The sequence below is a fragment of the Leptonychotes weddellii genome, chromosome 6 (assembly GCF_054177405.1).
Source record: "Leptonychotes weddellii isolate Sample4059 chromosome 6, ASM5417740v2, whole genome shotgun sequence".
Classification (NCBI taxonomy): Eukaryota; Metazoa; Chordata; class Mammalia; order Carnivora; family Phocidae; genus Leptonychotes; species Leptonychotes weddellii.
In genome coordinates this window covers 135,086,702-135,107,825 of record NC_138374.1, presented here as the reverse complement: position 1 = coordinate 135,107,825, position 21,124 = coordinate 135,086,702, and the positions used below count along the sequence as shown (strand labels likewise).

Genomic DNA, 21,124 nt, shown 5'->3' with positions numbered 1-21,124 from the left:
GGCTGCAGTCATGTAGCCAATGGTATGCACCTGCGGAGTGGATGGTGAGTGTCACTGAATGTGGTGACTCACTGAACTTGGGATTGAGAGCGTCAACTGCCCTGTTATCATTTCAGGACGTGATGAACCTAAATACATGAATGAGACACCCACTCATGCTTTATCACATCACTCTGACTTAATTCTCCATCTTGTTATTACATATGGTATGTTTTAGCTCTTTTATTTTCTCATTTCTTCAGGATCTTTCTCCCCACACTGGAGTAGCATAGTCCCTCTTAGGAGCACTGGTTCTTTCAGCCTTTGCTCAGCCTGAATCTTCAGTTCAAACAAACGAACAAAGAAGCAAATGGAACCTCATAATTTAGTTCTGCGTTGGCTACCAATGAATGGTTTAGAAAACCTGCACAAAGCATGCTCTGCGGCTCGGGCTTCTCACTCCCTAACACAAGGAGTTTAAATTGATCATCTTTAAGGTCCTTTACCTAATTTAAAGTTTTATGATGTTTTTCCCTACTTTGGGACTGAGGATAAAAACGGATTAGGAACCTGAAGATCCCATCTGTCTCCCAAGTCACTTCTAACAGACGCCCCATGGTTATCCTCAATCCTACCATCCTTCCCGTATTCTGCTTTCAACTCCCGTTCTCCACTGACTTCCGCTTTCAAATCTATCGCCACCTCCCGCTTCCTCTTTTCACTTCCACCCATGTGAGCCAGGATCACAGAAGGCGAGGGCATGACAACTCCCGAACTGTCATCTGGCAGACCGGAGAGGAGAAGCAAGGACTCATCAGCCAGGCTGCAGGAACCACTGTTCTTTGGGAACCACCACAGGGCCACACCGTCCACCTAATGGAGCTGCCTGAACTGCTCCAATCCCAGTTGCCGGCAAATGTTTGGATGCTAGACCTGCAGAGGACCTTACGGCTCGTGCGGTCCAACCTTTCCATTTCAGAGACACAGCTGTGTTGAAAGGAGTCTCAACTTGCGGGGTATACACATGAAATCGCTACTTTCCCCCGAAACCATTACTGTGGCTCCATTCTTGTTGGGCAGCATGCTCCCCAATGACGCCTTCGACCACCTTCGCGACCTTTTCATCACTTTGTGTTACTAAAACCGCCTAACTGGAGCTATTAAACACAATCCTGAGTCTTCAAATTTTAACTTCATATTCGATGTGAAATTCTCTCCGGGTTCCCTCACCCCCTGCTCCTCCAGCTGCCCCCGAGCCCAGAACAGGGTTCGTAGTGGCAATGGCTCCATCAGTGTTGGGAGGTGAAGGGTGGCGACCACGCCCCTGCGCCCCTTTCTTTCCCAGCATGAGCCCCTCGTTGTTGGGGGGGAGGAGAGAGGGGGCGCAGAATGAGGCGGGGTCGCCCACAGCGCAGGCGCGGTCGCTCCGGGCTTGGGTGTAAGTGCCATGCCTGCACGTGACTGCCACCTCATTAGAGGAGGTACGGTTGTGGTAAGGTCCTCCTTTTGTTAGTTGTCTCCATTTCTTCAACATTACTGACTGTTCTTTTCCCTCTGTCAGGTATCCAAATGTAGGCGCTCTCAGAGGGGGGCCTAGGGGGGCTTTTCAGAGCAACGTAGGTCCCACCGTCCGCCTGCTCCAGCCTGCCCATCCGAGGCCCCACCTACTTGGCTGCCAATGCAAGCAGTCCCCTCCACAGCCTGATGTTACTGGAGTCCCCTCACCTAAAGAGTCGCCCTTTGGGGGGAGAGGCAAGACGGCGGAAGCCCCTATCACCCTCTGTTTTGCCTGTCTACTCCGTGGGACAGAGGCTCGGTCTTGCCACACGAAATGGTGACAATGCAGGCTAACTCCCAGCACCCACTATGTCAGGTCCAATCACTTCTTTCCAGACTCTTCCTGCAGCTCCACCAGCTGCAGGAGCTCTTCCAGAACTGTGTTTCATAAAGCGTAAGGCAAAAGATGGCCGTGAGTTCTCAACTTATTGGAGGTGGAGGGAATGACTCAATAATCCCAAATGTTGTGGGAAAAGTACAGGGACAGCATGCCGAATGCCTTCTCTCCTCATATTTAAGAACCTAGCTATTCAGACCTGAGTGTCAAATCCTGGCTCTGCTGTTCACTGTTTGTATGACCTCCCTATTTCGTGAAAAACAAGGATGCTACTAGGACCATTCCATAGGGTTCCTGTGAGTGTTCAATGGGATAAAGCAATATGACTTAGAGTAAGTGCTTGATAAATGTGTATCACTGTTGCGATTCCATGTTTATTATTTCTCTTGGAACACATTCCAATCTCCCCTTTATTATTTCTGACTATGGAAATCAAGATTTTGACAAAGTCAGATATGGTTAGGGGAAACTCCCCTTCTTGCACCTCTGTACCCTACACAGTCCTCTGTCCACTGCTGTGCACACAGCAGCTGCTCAGTGAGAAACGCACTAGAGTTTATGCGACGCAGCACGTTTCTGAAATGCAAATGCGCCACCTACTATGGGTAAACCCAGGAATAATGTCAATATGATGTGGAAGCTAGTGGCCACAAGATTTTCCCCAGCATGTGAATGTTTACTGCCAAGGAAGGGCGGCTGGACCCAGACCTTACTGGCGCAGTTGTGACGGCCAGGGCCCGAGCACCCACACAAGGAGCAGGTGTTCTCCACAGCTTAGTGTCACCATACGTCTGTCTGGAGAGTGCTCACTGCCTGGTTTTCTCCGGCTTCTGTGCATTTTCACCTTGTCATCTCCTTCCATCCACTGTCCTTTACCTTTGAAGACGATCAAGTCCTATGTCTACTATTGATTTTATTCACTTACTAGAGAGTTAACTTTTTTTAACCATTTAATTTATTTAGCAGAAATGCTAATGTTTGTATTAGTGCTCTGGTTTTGCATGATCTGCCACAATATTTTTTCCCAAAATCCTTGTTATTTTTAGTGTGTGTTTTTGCAGAATGCAAGGACTTTTTAAAATAAACACATATGATGTTATAGCAGAAGCACCCTTGTTATGTTCATGAACTCTTAACTGAATTGAATGAAAGCCATTTCTCCCTTTTTGTGACTCAAAGACTTCACTCTTTCCACTACCTGCCTCTGCCTTCCCTCATTGTGTGTCTCTGCTTACTGGATTATTCCCATCTGCTAGCAAATAAGACCTGGCACCTCCCATAAAATACAAACCCTCTCTTGACCCCGCATCTTCCCTTATCGTCATCCCACAGCAAAACTCAGACCGGCATGCTCATTGTACTTCCTCACATCCTATTCCCTTTCCAACCCACTTCAGCCTGGCTTCCATACCTACCAGTCCCCCCAAATTGCCATTGATAAGGTTCCAGAAATTTCCATATCGTTAGATCCAAAGAAAAACTTTATTCTCTTATCTTCACCCCTCCACAAAATTCAATACAAGCAACCATTTCCTCTAGAATGGCACTCTCTCCTCAGCTTTAGTGGTACATTCTCTGAGATTCTTCCCACCTTACTGGTCATTTCCTCTGGTCTCTTTCTGGGTCTTTCCCTTCTACCCATCCTCTAAATATCAAAATTTCTCACGACTCATTCCTGGGACAAATATCTTTCTCCAGCAGCTCTTTCTCTCTCCTTGGCTGATCTCATCTTGCTCCACTGGCTTTAAACGTAGGCCAATAATTTTCAACCTTATGTCTTTGGTCCAGACATTTCTTCTGGTCTCCTGACTCTTATAACTGCCTGTTTGGCATGAACACATCAGATATCACAAAAACCCTTCAAACTAAAGCATCTCCAAACTGGAACACTTGATTTTCCTCCCTACATCTGGCATTCCCTCAGTCTTCACCATGTAATGAATGGCATCATCACCTACCTAGTGATTAAAGTCAGAAACTTGGGAATCTTATTTTATGCTTCCCTCACATTCCAATCTGTCAGCGAGTCCTGTTAATACCACTCCCACCCCATCCACTTGTCTTCACCTGCACTGCTACCTCCCCAGGCCAATCTGTCACCGTGTTTTATTGTCTCCTCCCCATTTCCCAAATGCCACTCAGAAAATCTTTATCACACACAGCTGCAATGGGTGCATGCATGTGTGTGTGCAAATACGTGTGTATATGGATGTGTGCATACCTGTATTTGATGAAGAGCCATCAAACCATTTAAAGGTGAATACACACAAATGCCTCTGTGTGTGTGTGTGTGTGTGTCCCATTGCTCAGTTTGATTGATGGTTTTTTATTACCCTTCAAATAAAGTCCTGACGCTTCCCCATGTTGCACCAGGCTCCCGCCGCTGCTCAGCTGCTAGATACACATCTAATCTCATTTTTTGCCTCTGTCCCCTTAATCACTACTATGCTTCCATCCTACCTGTCTTCTCTTAATTCCTGGAATTCTCTAAATTCCTTCTTGTTTGGGGGACTCTGAACTTCCTATTGCTTGAAATAGTCTTGCCCTAGCTTTTAGCTTGGTCCATTCTATCTCATGCTCTCATTTTTTTTTTTTTTAAGATTTTTATTTATTTATTTGACAGAGAGAGACACAGCGAGAGAGGGAACACAAGCAGGGGGAGTGGGAGAGGGAGAAGCAGGCTTCCCACGGAGCAGGGAGCCTGATGTGGGGCTTGATCCCAGGACCCTGGGATCATGACCTGAGCCGAAGGCAGACGCTTAACGACTGAGCCACCCAGGCACCCCGCTCTAACTCATTTTTGTTGAAAGTCCTTCCTTAACCATCCTATCTAAGCTAAATTACCCTTGTGATTCTGTATAGCAACGTTATTTACTTTTTACAAACCTTAATTACAAGCTGTTCCTATTTTATTTGTTTACATTTAACGTCTATCTTTTCCAATGGAGGTTTCACTCCACGAGGGAAGAAATCTGGTCCTTCTAGTTCTTGTTCATATTACCATCACATTACAGAATGCTTAGCACATGAATGTTCATTGAACAAATAAAGAAATGAATACATATGATGAATGATGTTTTTGTGCTAAAACAAAATTCTGAGTGTGTTGGGTTTCATGGTAGAATGGTCAAGTATCAGTTCTGTATCTCTATTTAAGTCATTCCCATATCTGAGTATAATAATTCAGATTCAGGGATTGCCTGTTTGGAAAAGTATGTTGTGCAAAATGATATTAATAGACTGCAAGACTTTGTTCACTCTGGAAAATTAGGGCATATAATTAACCAAAACTCTACCAGCAATCTATGTTCAAAATCTGACTTCAAGGAGGTAGCCCTTGATAATTAGACATAGTTCTCTTTTTCTCTTAAAGATGAACATTTTGACATTATTAAAATATATTGTAAATTGGTATATCTAATTTAGTAATTGAGAATATAAAAATTATTTATTTCTTATTTATGATTATATTTACCTTCTAATTAACTGTTGCCCCATAGGTCACGTGGAGAGGATTTTCTTCATGCAACATGACTATGGCATGAGCTGTGATAGAAACAGACTCATAGGGGTGCCTGGGGGGCTCCGTCGGTTAAGCGTCTGCCTTCGGCTCAGGTCACGATCTGGGGGTCCTGGGATCGAACCCCACATCGGGCTCCCTGCTCAGCGGGGAGTCTGCTTCTCCCTCTGCCCCTCTCCCTGCTCATGCGCTCTCTCTCTCAAGTAAGTAAAATCTTTAAACAATGAAACAGACTCATAGATGCAGGAAACAAACTGGTGGTCACCAAAGGGGTGACATAGCTGAAGGGGATTAAGAAGTACAAACCACCAGCTATAAAATAAACAAGTCACAGGGATGTAATGTACACAGCACAGGGAATAGTGTCAATAAGACTGCAATAACTTTGCATGGTGACAGGTAACTAAACTAGACTTGTTGTGGGGCTCATTTTGTAATGTATAAAAATGTCAAATCACTCTGACGGACACTGACACTAATAGGATGTTGTATGTTAATTATAGTTCAATTTAACCAAACCAAACCAAACAGACGGTGGCTGTGTTTGCAGCAGCCTGTTCTGTGGTACGTCCTGTGCCACAGGAATCTTCGCTCCACCTTTCTCTTTTTGAACCCACTTTCGTGGCTGCAAAATGACTTAATTTTAATGATTTTTTTTTTAAAGATTTTATTTATTTATTCATGAGAGACAGAGAGAGAGAGAGAGGCAGAGGGAGAAGCAGGCTCCCAAGGAGCAGGGAGCCCGATGCGGGACTCGATCCCAGGACGCTGGGATCATGACCTGAGCCGAAGGCAGACGCTTTAACCATCTGAGCCACCCAGGCGCCCCAAAATGACTTAATTTGATAGTCACTGGATGCAGTTGTAAATTGTAAACAACAATGCAAATGTCGGCACTGAAATGAAGTGGCAATTTTAGTCACAGAATGGTCATCTGAATGATCCATAACATATTTTATTTGTTTAGATTATCACCAGTGGAAAATGTATGTATTTTTCATTTAAAAAACTTGCAGATCCTTGAGCAATCCTATGAGAAACACTGGCCAGTAGGGACAGTCACCAAAACATCCTGAATTTTCTTTCTTTCTTTTTTTTTTTTAAAGATTTTATTTGTTCATTTGACAGAGAGAGAGAGAGCACAAGCAGGAGGAGTGGCAGAGGGAGAGGGAGAAGTGACTCCCCGCTGAGCAGGGAGCCCGAAGCGGGACTCGATCCGAGGACCCTGGGGTCATGACATGAGCCGAAGGCAGACGCTTCACTGACTGAGCCACCCAAGCGCCCCATCCTGAATGTTCTGACACTGAATCTCTTTCCAATATTCAGTCCACTGTTCACATCCCTTGTCAGACCAGACATTCTAGTTTTGGGTCTGACACTGGAGGTCTGACCCAAAGTCCTCCACTGTTTTCTTGAACCTCTGTGAAAATCTTGCCTGTTTTGAAGGAAAGGACAATTTCTCTAGAAACTGCCCAGTTTAAAGCACCTATCTCACCTTTGTCTGGCCTTCCTCGTTTCTTCAAAACCCAGACCAGTGCTTTTCAATCCGATCAGACCCCATCTTGCAGTATATATTTGGTCACACTCTCCTTGCTCTCTTGATAAGAATGCACAGATCATGGACTCACCTAGCAGAGGTGGAGTCGGGGGGCTATAGAAAGTTAACCTTTATGACCCCTCACTGGTGTTGGCCCCTCCAAGGTTCTGAAGGAGGTCATATGCTTTTGTAAAATTTACAGAAGTCAGATATTTTAGCCACATTTGGATGAGATTTCCTTCCCTACTGGCACATGAGGGTAGCTTCAGGAAGGTTCTGGGATCCAGCTAAGGAGGACGTGGGTTGAGGGTATTCTGTCCTGGTTTAGTGTAAGAGATGCATGGAGTTTGCAGTTCCTTCCAGGTAGGGTAAGACACGGCGAGGCACTTCGAGCCATCATGGTAGGAATGGCCTCCAGGAAAACTCCACCGAAGAGCCAACTGTCTTGGCTTTGGGACACAAAGGTAGAGGGCTAGTGGTCAGGCTAGTGGTCAGGCTGCAGCGTGACCGCATCCTCCAGGACTCGGCGCTGGAAATTTGTGGGCAGCGAAGGAAAACCGAGGTTGAAATATCTGGAGTCAGAAGGTAATCTTGTCAAAACTATTTCCCGAGTGTCAGATGTGTGTAAAATTGTAAGCAGAGGATTTGGTTCATTTCTGTGTCTAGTGAAAATGGAAGGAAGTTCTCGCCCTTCAGGAATATTCTCAGTAATGTGAAATACAGAATTGTAAACACACCATGATGCTTTTGTCTTCTTGTTCATGGAAATAAAACAGTGAGCATGTTTCATAGAAACTGCATTTTCTATGTACCCCAAGTATCAATAATAGAAAAAAATACTGATCAGCAATGCTAGGGGAAAGAATGAGTTGTATTTCTAGTTTCTCTATTAAAAGTGATAATACGAGGGGTACCTGGGTGGCTTAGTCAGTTGGGCATCTGCCTTCGGCTGGGGTCATGATCTCAGGGTCCTGGGATCGAGCCCCGCATTGGGCTCCCTGCTGTGCGGGGAGCCTGCTTCTCCTTCTCCCTCTGCCTCTCCCCGCCTGCTTGTGCTTGCTCTCTTTCTGTCAAATAAGTTAAAAAAAAAATGATAATACAGTATCACTGTCTGATGAAGAGGATCAAAGAGTACTTAATAAAGATACATAGGAAAAGAAAAGTGTAAGAGTGCAGTGCCTAGCAGCGAATTGTTATTTTTCCTGGATTTTTATAATGTGTGTGTCATTTTTCGGCTTTTATATATTTCATACCTTATTGGGATATAATTTCTTGTTCTAAATAGTCATTCTAATACCTAATACTGTATTCATAATTTTCTTTTCTTTCTTTCTTTCTTTATTTGATAGAGAGCGAGCGAGAAAGAGAGAGAACACAAGCAGGGGGCAGAGGCAGAGGCAAAGGGAGAAGCAGACTCCCTGCTCAGCAGGGAGCCTCCGATGCGGGGCTCAATCCCTGGGATCATGACCTGAGCTGAAGGCAGACGCTTAACCAGCTGAGCCACCCAGGAGCCCCTATATTCATAATTTTCTATTCAATTTTTTAAAGAGGGCCCAAACTGTGGGAGTTCTGGATCCACCTCTCCTACACACATAAAGTCTTAACATAAATAAGAAATAAAGGGAAATAACTTTATGATAAGAAAACATATCCACGATGCGTGTGCTGGCTACGCGCACAGCCCGAGGGGAGGGCGAGGCACCAGTGCAAAGATGAGGAAGTGTGCACCTGCTGGGGTTCTGAGTTGGTCCAACAGTGAGCCACTCAAGGATGTTGTTCCAGGAAGAGCAAAGAAAAATCTTTACATGGGCATTACATGGGTTTTTTTTCCCTAGAACATCCAGCATATAGGAAGAAATGTAAAAATTCTTTGCATTTATTAGTCAGTCAGATTCAAGACTCAAACAATGATAAAACATCTGGCTGGACATTCAAAGGTTGTGCAGAAGCAGGACGATTCTTTCTGAGGTAAGGCTGTCCCCAGTATTGCGGGGTGTTCGGTGCCCACTAAACGCTAAATATGCATGCTGCATGCCCATCGCTGCAACAAGCAATACACAACCCCCTTCCACTCCTGCAGCCCCCCCCCCCACACACACACACGCACGCGCACGCTCTCTCTCTCATATTTCCTGATGGCCTTCGGCAGGGATGACATTCAGGGAATATGATCTGAGAGGTTCAGATGATTCCCTCTGTCCTCATTTTTCAACCCCCCCACTCATGCCCATCCTCACCCTCAGAAACACATTGGTCACAGGGCTGTTTAGCCAGGTCCTGAAGGATTAGGGCTTCAAAAGTTACCTATTAAAATGCAAATGTCCTTGGCTGAGCTAAGACCTCTTGTCCTTATCTGCTAACAGCCTAAAGGGATTCCTTTCAGAGAAGGCTGTTTCCATTTTTTAACGGTGTAATTCTGTGAGGAAGCATAAAATAAACTGGCCTACACTACATTTGGCTGGAGGGCTGACTACAAGATGGGTTTTTCTGTCTCAAAGCATGCCTGGGAACCACCCCGGGCCCCCAGAGAGCAACTCCCCCGAGCCCCGCAGCCCGCTCTGAGAGTGAGCGGCTGTCTGTTCCCCCGGCCCTCCTGGCCTGTGTGTGCAGGCTGCATCATCCGACCAGGTGTGCCCCCGGGGTCCACCAGTGGTCTTTCCAACTTTTTCCCAAGGACGCGCAGGAGGATCTGTCCCTGCTGCTCTCAAGTCCAAAGGCTCCTTACAAAATAATGACACAGTAAGTCACATACACGGCTTTACTGTCTGCCAGCCTCTCTAAACCTTTCACTACATCAACTCATCTAATAACAACAACAGGTACTATCCCCAGATCCGTTTTGCTGAGATGGGGCTGAGGCACAGAGACACCGAGGAATTTACCAGGAGCCACACACATCATGAGTGATCTGAGCTGAGAATGACAGTCCCCAGCCTGTGCAGAGCATGGACTTGTAATCAGTGTTACACTTAATCTCTGTGAAATATGCATGGACAATAACTTAGTTTTATCCTTTAGGTTTTAAAATTTAATGCAATGGTCTAACATTTTATAAAACTTTGTTTTTTTTTTTACCATCACTGTTCCCTCTGAGACTCTTCCTTATAATTCTGTTCTCCCCATTCTGAAGGAAAAGTCAGCTCACCTCAACTGATCTGTGTCTGCTGGAAGGCAGGAAGGCAAGTGTGAGGTCCTCCAGGTCTCTGGGCTGGAACACAGCATTTACAAGCAAAGCTCCTCATCAGTTTGCTTGAGCACACCTCGTGGCCCAGACTGCTCCCTAACTGCAAGGTGCCACAAAGACACCTCATCTGGAAAGTGAGTGGCGGGTTACGCATCTCAAAGACAGGCAGCGTAATACCCCAGATGCCCATGGTTGCCCATCAAGCTCAGTCAGTGGTCCAGCCCTGAGGGATGTTGGGAGACCTATTCAAGGACTTTCTCTGTAATTTACAGTTTTAGGGGACACCCAAGAATTGTAAGACTAGTTAGGAAATCTTTTCCCCAGTCTACTGCACTTTTATGACACTGTGCCTGACCCAGGCCCTTTGGCCACTGGCAACCTTTGATTGGATATCCGGTAGGACTCACCTATAAACAGATATTAGCTCTTGTTATACCACTATATAAAATCCAAATACTATGGTCACCTTTAAGTTTGAGCAATAGTATGTTTTATTAAAAATCAGGTACTAGAAATATATTTTGTGTCTGGTCTCCATTCAAATCATTTCTGTGAAAAACCCCACTGATTGTCCCTTCCGTGTTAGAAAGAAGTAAGTCTCTAAAGATGGAAGGAAAAGACCATCTTTGGGATTCTATCCTGAAGTTTCATTTTTCTTTTCTCAGGGGGAAGAATCTCTATCCATACCCAAAGTTGTTGCTTCCATAACCCCTGTCCCCATCTCCTTGTCAGTGGGATCTACTTTGGGAGCCCTGGGAGTTTCCATTTGTTTCTTTTGGATCCACCCAAAGCAGGCAACTGCTCATGTCAAGACAAGAATAAAACAAGTAGTAAAACCACTGCCTTGATTGTGAAAATCCAGGAGGCAGACAGCACCCGCTGTTAAGCAGACAGATTCCCGTCCCGGTGGCAGAAAGAGCTGATGACCTCCTGGACCTTAAGAATCTGGATTAAAAGGCAAGAATCTCTCTCTCTTCTCTTTAGCCACATCTATGAACTATACATAATGAATATGCAACCGTGCTAACAGCACTGTGTGGCTATGGGTTGAGATGCCATCTTGTGAACCCAAGAAAAGAAACTGTGGATAGAAGAGGAGGTGAACCTAGACCGGTGATTTTCCATCTGTGGGCTACAGATCCCTAGGAATGCATGCAGTCTTTCCACGGGGCCTCGGAATCCAGGTGCACTGTGAGCACACTGTGTAGATGGTCTGGATGGGCATTATATGGAAGTGGTCGTGAGCACAGGCTCGTTAGCAAGACCACATAGTTTCAAATTTTAATACCTCCACTTAGCAGGTGCGTGCCTGGACAAGTCACCCAACTTCCTTGTGTTTTAACTTCCTCGTTCTTTAACCACATGAAGTTGGTGGGACCAAAACAGATTAGTTGTTTCATACTCAGCCCTGTACCTAGTCCTTAGGGGTGATCATCAGGTGCATCCACACCACAAGCAGACAGCTACTTGGCTCTCTCATCTTTTCACATCCAGTTTCATAGGGACCTTGCCTTGTGCTGGAGAACACAGAGAGGAAGAAGCCAGTAAATTGGCCCTTCTGTCTGTTTTCAATTTCGGAGAAGGGTACCCAGGCCCCGAGACCCTATGGGCTGACCCCTCCTCTGCCAGCATGTCCCAAATCATGAAAGCTCCCATCCAAAGCCTTTCCTTCTGTATCCAGCTGCAGAGACAAACCACAGCTCCCAGGCCGTGTAGTTTGAGGACAGCCATTTGGGTTTCCCTTCTCCACTGCTATAGCGTGAAATACAAATTAAGGTTTCCAAGAACCAACAATAGGTCAGAATTTGGGATAGAGATGCTCTATTTAGGAATACCCCAATTGTAAAGCTTGTGGGAAGAGGTGAGATTAAGACCCAGTCTCCTGGCCTCAGGGAGACACTTGTTGATATGGACAGGCAGGATACACCAAATGAACAGCACGCTCCACCCGGAGAGTGCATGTAAAATTCAGAGGACTTGGTTTTTGTATAAGATAAAGGATGTATGGGACTCAACCGGCACATCAACCCGTTAGTCCAGGGTGCCGATTCATTCCTCTCGGTACCTGTGGTTGTGTCCCGTGGGGATGATTTCTTCTTCCTGATGTTGGCACTGCTGGTTTTGTAGTCATTTTTGGTTTTGTTTTAGGGATGGATGCACAGGGTGGTTTGTTTTGTTTTTTGAGCTTTAATGAACTGCTTTTGTTGAATCCACGAAATCTTGGCCCTCACCACTGCCAAAACACTACCTCCATTTCAAGGGCAGACACTGAAGCAACAGCTTTGGGATGGTGCAGCAAATGAAAGTGGTCTCTCTCACCTCAAAGCCTGTACTCTCACCCCCCTAGGAGACAGGACCTCTCAATAGGCCCCACTCTACCTCCCATTCAAGTAGGAGGTGTTTGGACAACAGTGGAGTCTTAGGAGGAAGCTTTCAAAGAGACCATGTGAGTCCTGGGAAGGTGTTTGTCTCTGAAGGACAGTGTCATTGTAGAATCACTGTCCTGGGAGAAAGGAATATCCCATAAGTGCCCTGGACAAAGTCTCAACGAAGTGGTGAAGTACAGCTCTCTCTTTCAGGATCTTGCTCTTCAACCATTACCTTCCAACAGCACCCTGAAAACCGCATCTACCCCACTTCTTTCTCCTGCTCCCCACCCCCATCGAACGACTTCTATGTTAATTCTTCCATATCAGGCTCTCTTATCATGATAACGGAGATGAGTGAGATTGCTTACGAAAACTATACTGGTTATCACAGGAAAGTAGATGACTGACTGCCTTAACCCAGTTGAAATGCATGAATCTCCTAAGAGTCTTTAATAAGCACTGGTAATAAAGGAGGGAAAGATATATTCATTGAGCCTCTTCTACATACCAGACGCTGTGCAATGCACTTTACGTGTTTATTAACTTCTTACATCTCATGCTAAAGCCGTGATCTCGATGCCATTATTGTCCCTATGTTACAGGTAAACCGAATGATATAAATGCTGGGAGTATTTGAATTCAGATCTTTAAATACAAACAACTTGCTTTTTTCAAAATAACTTGCTGCTCTCTTTAAAGACCTGTCCCTAAACCATTGAGTGGCCTATAACCAGTCACCAGTCTTTCTTATCTGGAACTCTCTATTTATGAATCTTTGTAGCCCCAAGTTCTCTAATGCCACAGAGGCTGGAAGTTTTGGTTAGGTCTTCCTGCGGAGGAACTTTATGTTCGATTCAGTAGACCTACTCCCGCAGTCTGTGAGGAAAAGCATGGTGAGACAGAATGGGGCCTTGCTTACCTCATACTGCCCTGCCTACTTCAGAGTTTTGGCAAGGACCAAATAGAATAAATACTGCCTGTGATAAAAGCCTCGTGGATGGTAATGACTACAGATATTTGTGGAGATATCATCTCGGTACCAAATCCGGGGGGCAGGTGACCAGCTCCGGCCTAGAGCTAAAATATGGAATAACTAGTCAAAGGGGTTCTGGGGGGAACAGAACAGGTGTGGGTTTAAAGGAGGAAGGGCGGCCATGCCGGAAGATTAGAAACATAAAAACGGATAAAAGCTGGGAAAGGAAATAAATTATAGAATAGACCCAGGTCCCTGTAAGTTATGGTCTAACACCTGTCATCCTGTTGGGAGCTCCATCAAGACCCAGTGGAAGAGAAGGAGTCTGAAAATATCCCCAGTTTGGCTGCTCAGATAATGGATCCTCAGGGAATAAGATGAAAACATGTGGATCAGTGGGCTCGTGGACCAGCAGGAAATTAGGTAACAAGAGGGATGGCAGCTCTGGAGAACCACAACCGAATTTCAGCACTTGCTGGCCTGGCACAGGAGGGCACTAGCAGGTAAATGTGAAATTGTCCAATTAGGCACCACTCTGTTATCACCAGAGAAGGCAAACCGAGGTGCAGCTGATGAGTTAACCAGATAATTATACAGAAAACATTTCCTTCTCCTTTTTGGCTTCAAGTTTATTTTAAGGCTTCAAGTCTCTAGTCCAGTTGGCACTTGGGAGCCACGGAGGAGATGCCTATTCCCAAGGGAGGCCCTGCTCTGCTGTGGATGACATTGCTGCTCTTCTGTAAGTAGACGTTCAGTGATACCCCACAGGTCCCACCCCAGAGGGACCAAGATGGATCTGGGGAGCAGCTGGGGTAGGAATAGTGACAGTTTTCATGGTGACTTTTTCTAAGCCACATGCAAACCATGGGGCATCTCCCAGGGATTCTGGACACAAGCTGGAGAGCAGAGCAGAGCAAATCAGGCTGAGCAAGACTTAAGGGGGAGCAAGGCTGAAAACCTGTCCTTGCAATCACTCTGGCATCTCCCAGAGGGCAAGGGAAGGAGGACAGAGGAAAGAGAGAAGTTCCTTCTCTCCAAGGGTCAGGTTCCTTAGCAGTTGCTTGGCCTTTAAAACTCCATGGATGTAGACCTCGTCACTATACCCATATCTCTGTCCTTAGGAGTCCTAGAAGCCTGGGCGTAGCCACTAACTTTTCTCTTCTGAACTTTTGCAGCTCTAGATGGCATGTCAGCAGGTGAGTGAGTCCTCTGTCCTTGCTCTGTCAGCCTCAACATGGCTGGGTACAGCTCCCCCCCCTCACTGTTTCCCTTCACCCCATCTCCTCTGCTTTCTAATGGTTAGGCATCGCCGCTCCCTGTCCAACATGAGCCCCACTTCCACGCTGCCCGTCTTCCTTCTTTCCCCCATTCAACAGCTTTAAAAGAACCAGCTCATTCTCTTGAGACACCCCACCTCTTTTTTTGCAACAACCATGTCTGTGGAACATCTAAACATCCAAGTGCCCCCCAGGCACCACCACACAACCTCTTTTGGTTCCTACGTCATCACCACCTTAGCACTGTCACCATTTTGTAGTTGAGGCCTTTGTCTAATTAAGTGCCTTGCTGGAGGTCTCACAGCTAGCCAAGGGCCAGCTTCTAACACAAGCCCCTTGGGTCCAAGTCTAGCTCTGTTTCTGCACCCTTCCTCATCACCACCTGCCACTTCTTAGGCTTTGGTCAAATTTGTACCACATTTCTTTTGTTCCTGAAAACCTATTAAGGCTGATTCTCTCGGCGCTTTTCACTTCCTTCCAGAACTGACATGAATTTTTCACTCCATATGGACTCACAGTTAAATAGTCATAAAAATTTAGAGCTGGGAAAGACTGTTTCATCTAGTCCAACACATTTATTCATCCATTAGTCACACATTCATCCACTCAGTAAATATTTAATGAACACGTTATTATGTACCAACCATCGTGCTGAGCTAGGGCTAAACAGGACGGACATTGCCTCTGCCTTACCAGAGGCTACAGTCCTCACTGGCTTGTTTATTTTTTTAATATCCCACACTCGTGTCCTGTCTTTCCCCCTAGGTTGGGAGCTCCCTAGAGCCACAGTACTGTTTCTTCCTTCTGTAATCCTAGGAATCAGGACAGTTTCTTATTAGTGGCAGTCCAAGGGTAGACTGACCGTTGACTGACTATTGCCATGTCTGTACTTTAGAGCCTGGACAGTTTTCTCTGCCCCCTCCCCCCCCATCTATGTCTCTTTCTACAATTTGATCTCCTCAAAGATACCTCGAAACCTACGGTGTCCTTGAACCCGCCATGGAATAGAATATTGAAAGAGGATAATGTGACTCTTATATGTTATGAGAACAACTCCCTTGAAGTCGACTCCGCTGTGTGGACCCACAACAACATCAGCTTGGAAGAGACATCTTCACGTTTGAACATTGTGAAAGCCCAAATCCAGGACAGTGGGGAATACAGGTGTCAGAACAATGGATCCACCCCGAGTGAACCGAGTGAACCTGTGTACCTAAGTGTCTTTGCAGGTAAGTTCCAGGACTATAGAAAAATAGATCCCCCTATGTGAGGAATGGCCCATCCAAAGATGGGGAGAGATCAAGTTATTCCAGGGTTAGCACACCGGGGTGGGACTCTGGTCTCTCAGTCAAGACCTGCCCGTTGCTCTCCTTCTACCCTTACTCCTGCCCAGCCTTGCCTTCTTTCTATGTTCTGGCCATCCCCCACCTCCCCCTCTACTCCACCTTATCTCTCTTCTGCTTGGGGCAGATGTGTATGATATGTACAAATGGTAGGTTGGATATGTGAATGTTGCAAAGAGCTGAACATCTGAAATAGGATCAAAAGGTCTGATTGTAAAATTTGCTCAACAAGTGTCCTCCATGCTATTCCTTATGTTCCACAAATAAGTGAAACCATATGATAACTGACCTTCTCTGCTTGACTTATTTCACTTAGCATAATCTCCTCCATGGAGGACATTAGAAGAAGGAAGGGAAAAATGAAGGGGGGGAAATCGGAGGGAGCGATGAACCATGAGAGCCTATGGACTCTGAGAAATAAACTAAGGGTTCTAGAGGGGAGGGGGGTGGGGGGTGGGTTAGCCCGGTGATGGATATTAAGGAGGGCATGTACTGCGTGGAGCCCTGGGTGTTATATGAAAACAATGAATCGTGGATCACTACATCAAAAACTAATGATGTATTGTATGGTGACTAACATAACATAAAAAAAAAAAAAGGCCTAGTTAACCTAAAGAAGTTTCAGCAAAGAGATTAGAAACCCTGTAGCAAGTAAATCCATGTGACCTGCTGGATCAGTGTTAGGTAGCTTGTTGAGGGTCAAATACTACAGTTAGCTCTGGGTTGCTTTGGCTTGAAGAACTTAAGATCTTTAAGATCTCCCCAGCATTGTGGATTATAAAAGATCTTTAAGATCTTTACCTTTAAGATACCTTTAAGATCTCCCCAGCATTGTGGATTATAAAAATATCATTCAAAAGGCACATCCTGGCTCCTTAGTATGTTTTATGATACATGGAAGTGATATATTAACTGAAATTGCAAAACTGCCTATTTCCTACAATCCAGTTAAAAACTGTATTCATGTTACTAAAGTCACAATACCAAGTGTAATAACTTTCTTTAATGAATCGCAAATAAAAGCCACGGGAAAATTAAAAAAAAAAAATATGCTCAACAATTTCTATGCACCACGATCTGGATATTAGGTTGCACTCTTGGTTTTGAAAGACATCCATGTAGATCCCTCACAACCTTCACTTTTACTGAAGAACAAATCTTACGTTTGCTTCAACTTTGTGACTCTTCCACTGCCAACGATTAGCACAGCTTGCTTAGGCCCATGTGGTTAGTTAGGAAATGCCGGATGAACAAAGGAAGGATTTCATTTAAATGGTTAGGCCACGGATATAGTTTACTTTATATTTTTTAATGTAAATATATTTAAGGTATAAGCTTATACCTTAATTATATTTTCCTCTTGAGTGAAAAGAGGTGTAGCAGCATCCATATTCAAATTCCAGATACAAAGTAAAGTAGCGTTATTTCCTTGGAAGAGATTCTAGAAAACTCCTCCAGGACTGCTCTAAAATGTGCCTGCACAACCTAGCCAGAATTTTGTCCAAAATTTTCCTTCAGTGAGTGTGTTTCAATTCTTACAATGACATTACACAGAGAACCCGACTCTTACATTTTACAGAATCATTGTTAACAAGTATTTGTTGAGTACCTACCCCCGAGGTAATGGTGTTGGGCACTGGGGATATAACGTAAGGATCAGACATGGCCCCTGGCCTCCTGAAGTATGGAGCCAAACGAGGAAGAGGACATTAAGTGAGTAACTACGCACACATAATTAAAATTGGCATTCATGTTCTGGGGAAGTTTTGGAGCCAATTATGATTAATGGTAGAAGTAGGGAGCCCCTAAGAGGCAAGAAGACAAAACAGACCTGCCCCTAGGTGAGGACTCCCCAGACAGGATAGTTTTATTCCGCTTTAGTGACCAGAACTGTGCCGACGGAGCTGAAGGGAGTACTGGCTTTCAAGCCATCCATGGACGGGCTCAGCAGAAATGTCAGAGTGGTTTTCTGGCCCCCGACTCACTTTTCAGGAGGAGAGAGGATTTATCAATATAGAGGACAGACTCTAAGCATTATTTTGTGTTTCCTTTTTACTGACATTATGAGCCAAGAAATGGGTTCTTGATAAACCATGGTTTTTGACACATGCTCTGTGCATGACCACTTTTATTTTTGTCTCTCTCTGTGTCTATCTATCCATTTGCTGTTACATAACCTAACGAATGCTCTTCAGAGTGGCTGCTCCTTCAAGCCTCTGCCGAGGTGCTGATGGAGGGTGCGTCCTTCCGCATCAGGTGCCATAGTTGGAGGAATATGAAGGTCACAAAGGTGACCTACTACAGGAATGGCACAGCCCTGAAGTACTACTATGATAACTTCAACATGCCCATTGCCAATGCCACAATAAGGGACAGTGGCAGCTATTTCTGCACAGGGTGGATTCAGAGGCTAAATCACACCTCTGACCCCCTCAACATTATTGTGAAAAAAGGTGAGTTGGTAAAGCAAGAGGGGTGCCCATGGCAGGGGAAGGGAGAGAGTGACCCCCCAGCCTGAAGTGGCTGCAGCATGCAGCAGGGGACAGCAGTGGACAGCAGTGGTACCTTGTGAGTCTGCTGGCCTGTGGGTGATACCTGTTCACACTGTGGGATTTCTATGAAGACTACATGCGATATTGGGAAATGGATGTGTAGCCTGTTAAGTGCTACCCAAGCATGATGGATCACAATTCTTGGTTTGATCTCAAAGTCCTCTGTTGCTCCTGGGGAGAACACTTATATTTATCAAATTGAAAGGGAGTTTCAAAGTTAAAGGAACAAAGGCTGTGAGGAGCTTGAAGATGCCATGCTGGCGGAGGAGAGCTGGGGAAGGAGATCCATGGGCCACGGGCTGGGTGCCCAAGTCAGGAGGAGACAGAGGCTAATGAAGAGAGCTGGGCTGGTAGGCTGCCTCCAGGGCCAAAGATAAAGATGCTCCTTCCTAACTCCAGAGAAGAGAGGAAGCCTTTGGAATATCTGCCTTGCAAGAAGGAAATTAGATTTTTTTGCTTGGCAGATTTGGCTCATACTAATGTCTAAAAAAGCACGAGACCAGAAGCCAGAATAAAGCTTTAATGCCAATTTTCTGTTAACTAGTCTGAGACCTAAGTGCTATTTAATTGTCGTTGGCCTTCTAGTATCCTTATTTGTAAAGTAAAGGGTTTGGTCTAGATGCCACTTGGGGAAGTTTAAAAATACTGACGTTTGCATCTCATCTCCTGAGGTTCTGATTTAACTGATTTGGAGGACTGGGCATCAGTATTTTTAAAAGCCCTTTCAGGTAACAGTCATGTGCAGCCGGTGCTGAGAGCCGCCAGTCTAGGTAATCTCTGGGAAAGGGGGTTTCTGGCTATAATAGTCTGGGGCTCTATAATTCTAGGGTAATCACAAAAATCAGCACCTTGCAAACAGAATAACAGAATCACAAGAGAGGCGAATTGGAAGGCAGCTTGAAGAACTCTAGACCAGTATCTTTGTTTCACCCAATAGGCAGGTGGTAAATGATGAATGATTCAGAAATGAGGCAGTGGTAACCCCCACCCCTGCCCTGTCTCCTGTCCACCCCCAAATCATATGTGGGCACTGGTCCTGTGAGCTCCAAGAAAGGCGCCATCTTTCCTCCAACCTTTCCCCTTGGGCACACTGGCTAGAGGAGCTGTAGGCAGGGGTTATGGGGGAGATCTCAGGAGTCCCGGGGCTCCAGGAAGCATAGACAGAGGAACCTAAATCCATGGGTGTTGCTCTCTGGTCCTGGATGCCATGTCATGCTAGAAGACAGAGGACTGTGCTAGGTCCTTCTCTTAGGGAGGATGAAGTCCTGAGCCTCATTCATCAATTCCTCATATGACTTATGTTTCTTGTTGCATCTAGATTCGTCCAACTGGAATGGTCACCGAAGCAAATACTCCTGCCTACAATTTCTGATCCCATTGTTGGTGGTGATTCTGTTTGCTGTGGACACAGGACTGTTTATCTTGACCCAGCAGCAGTTGACACTGCTCTTGGAGACTAAGAGGACCAGGAAGAGCAAAAGCCAGACCCCAAAAAGAATTGATGTCACTGCTTAAGAAACATTAGCAATAGCAACTTCTTTCCGGCATCTGCAATCCCTTCTCCATCATCAAACACAGCTCCCAATGCACACAGGGAGGTCTGCACTCAAGGCTTTAGAGAACTGCTTCATTAAACAACTCAAACTGTTTAAGTAGCATGTAATAGTAAGTTCTCAATGAACGTCAGTTAAATAAATAAAAGAATGACTAGATTCATCTGTCAAAGAGGAGTACAATTTGAATAAAAGAGGTATGAAACCAGGTAACATGATGCTTCTGAGTATTTGAGGCTTGCTACTTTCTTTTTTGTTTCTAGAGGCAGGTACCATGAAGTTCTAGACTAGAGATGTCTTCTCTTAACCACTCTAAGTCTGGACTAGGACTACAAAGACATGGGGGGATGCTGGTGAGATTGACCATTTTTATGCCCACTTCAATGTACCATTTATGAGCTTCTAGCTTTTGCTGAATCTGGGGCAATCTTGGGCCCTAGGACTCTGAGGGCTGAGGCTCAGTCTAAGATTCCCCTGTGATTGTTTCTCCTTCTAACATCTCTCAAACTTGTATCTTGAATACCTTCTTACAGCAACTGAACTAAGCATCTTGGAGAAATCCCAGCAAATAATCACCAGAACTCTCAGCTCTGAAAACAGGGATCTCAGGCAAAGCAACCTTTGCTTTCCCACCCCCACCCCACCTTTGGCCATGGAGACAGTTATACGGGGGCCCGGGGAAAGGATTAGGGAAGAGAGGCAACCTATTGTCCGTGCTGACCATGAGTTCACAACAGTCAATGAGATACCAGAATATCTATAGCTTCACTGTGTTTTAGAACAATTACTAACATAAGGAGGAAGTGAATCCAAGGAAAAATTTGTAAATACCCATGAGACCAACAAGCCCCATTTTCTAGAAAGGGCAACGCTCCTACACTGTTGGTGGGAATGCAAGCTGGTGCAGCCACTCTGGAAAACAGTATGGAGGTTCCTCAAAAAG

General features: G+C 45.3%; 1 protein-coding gene across 2 annotated transcripts; it reads left to right on the top strand.

Annotated features, from left to right (window-relative positions):
* Window positions 1–13,632: 13,632 nt before the first annotated feature.
* Window positions 13,633–20,452, top strand: FCER1A (Fc epsilon receptor Ia). 2 transcript variants are annotated; one of them, XM_006741962.3, is made up of 5 exons: window positions 13,638–14,195; window positions 14,632–14,652; window positions 15,699–15,962; window positions 18,272–18,529; window positions 19,947–20,445. In XM_006741962.3, exons 1-5 carry the CDS (start codon window positions 14,141–14,143, stop codon window positions 20,141–20,143), a joined length of 795 nt encoding a protein of 264 aa, XP_006742025.2. In that variant the 5' UTR covers window positions 13,638–14,140; the 3' UTR covers window positions 20,144–20,445. The 2 variants fall into 2 exon arrangements, with proteins under 2 accessions (XP_081681482.1, XP_006742025.2); XM_081825356.1 differs by lacking the exon at window positions 14,632–14,652 and having other exon boundaries at window positions 13,633–14,195; window positions 19,947–20,452.
* The last annotated feature ends 672 nt before the right edge of the window (window positions 20,453–21,124 follow it).

Bases quoted from the DNA above. Each gene is read 5' to 3' on its own strand.
- FCER1A (XM_006741962.3), top strand. From the start codon at position 14,141: ATGCCTATTCCCAAGGGAGGCCCTGCTCTGCTGTGGATGACATTGCTG. The intron at 15,963-18,271 runs GTAAGTTCCAGG...AATGCTCTTCAG, and splicing joins GTACCTAAGTGTCTTTGCAG to AGTGGCTGCTCCTTCAAGCC. The intron at 18,530-19,946 runs GTGAGTTGGTAA...TGTTGCATCTAG, and splicing joins CAACATTATTGTGAAAAAAG to ATTCGTCCAACTGGAATGGT.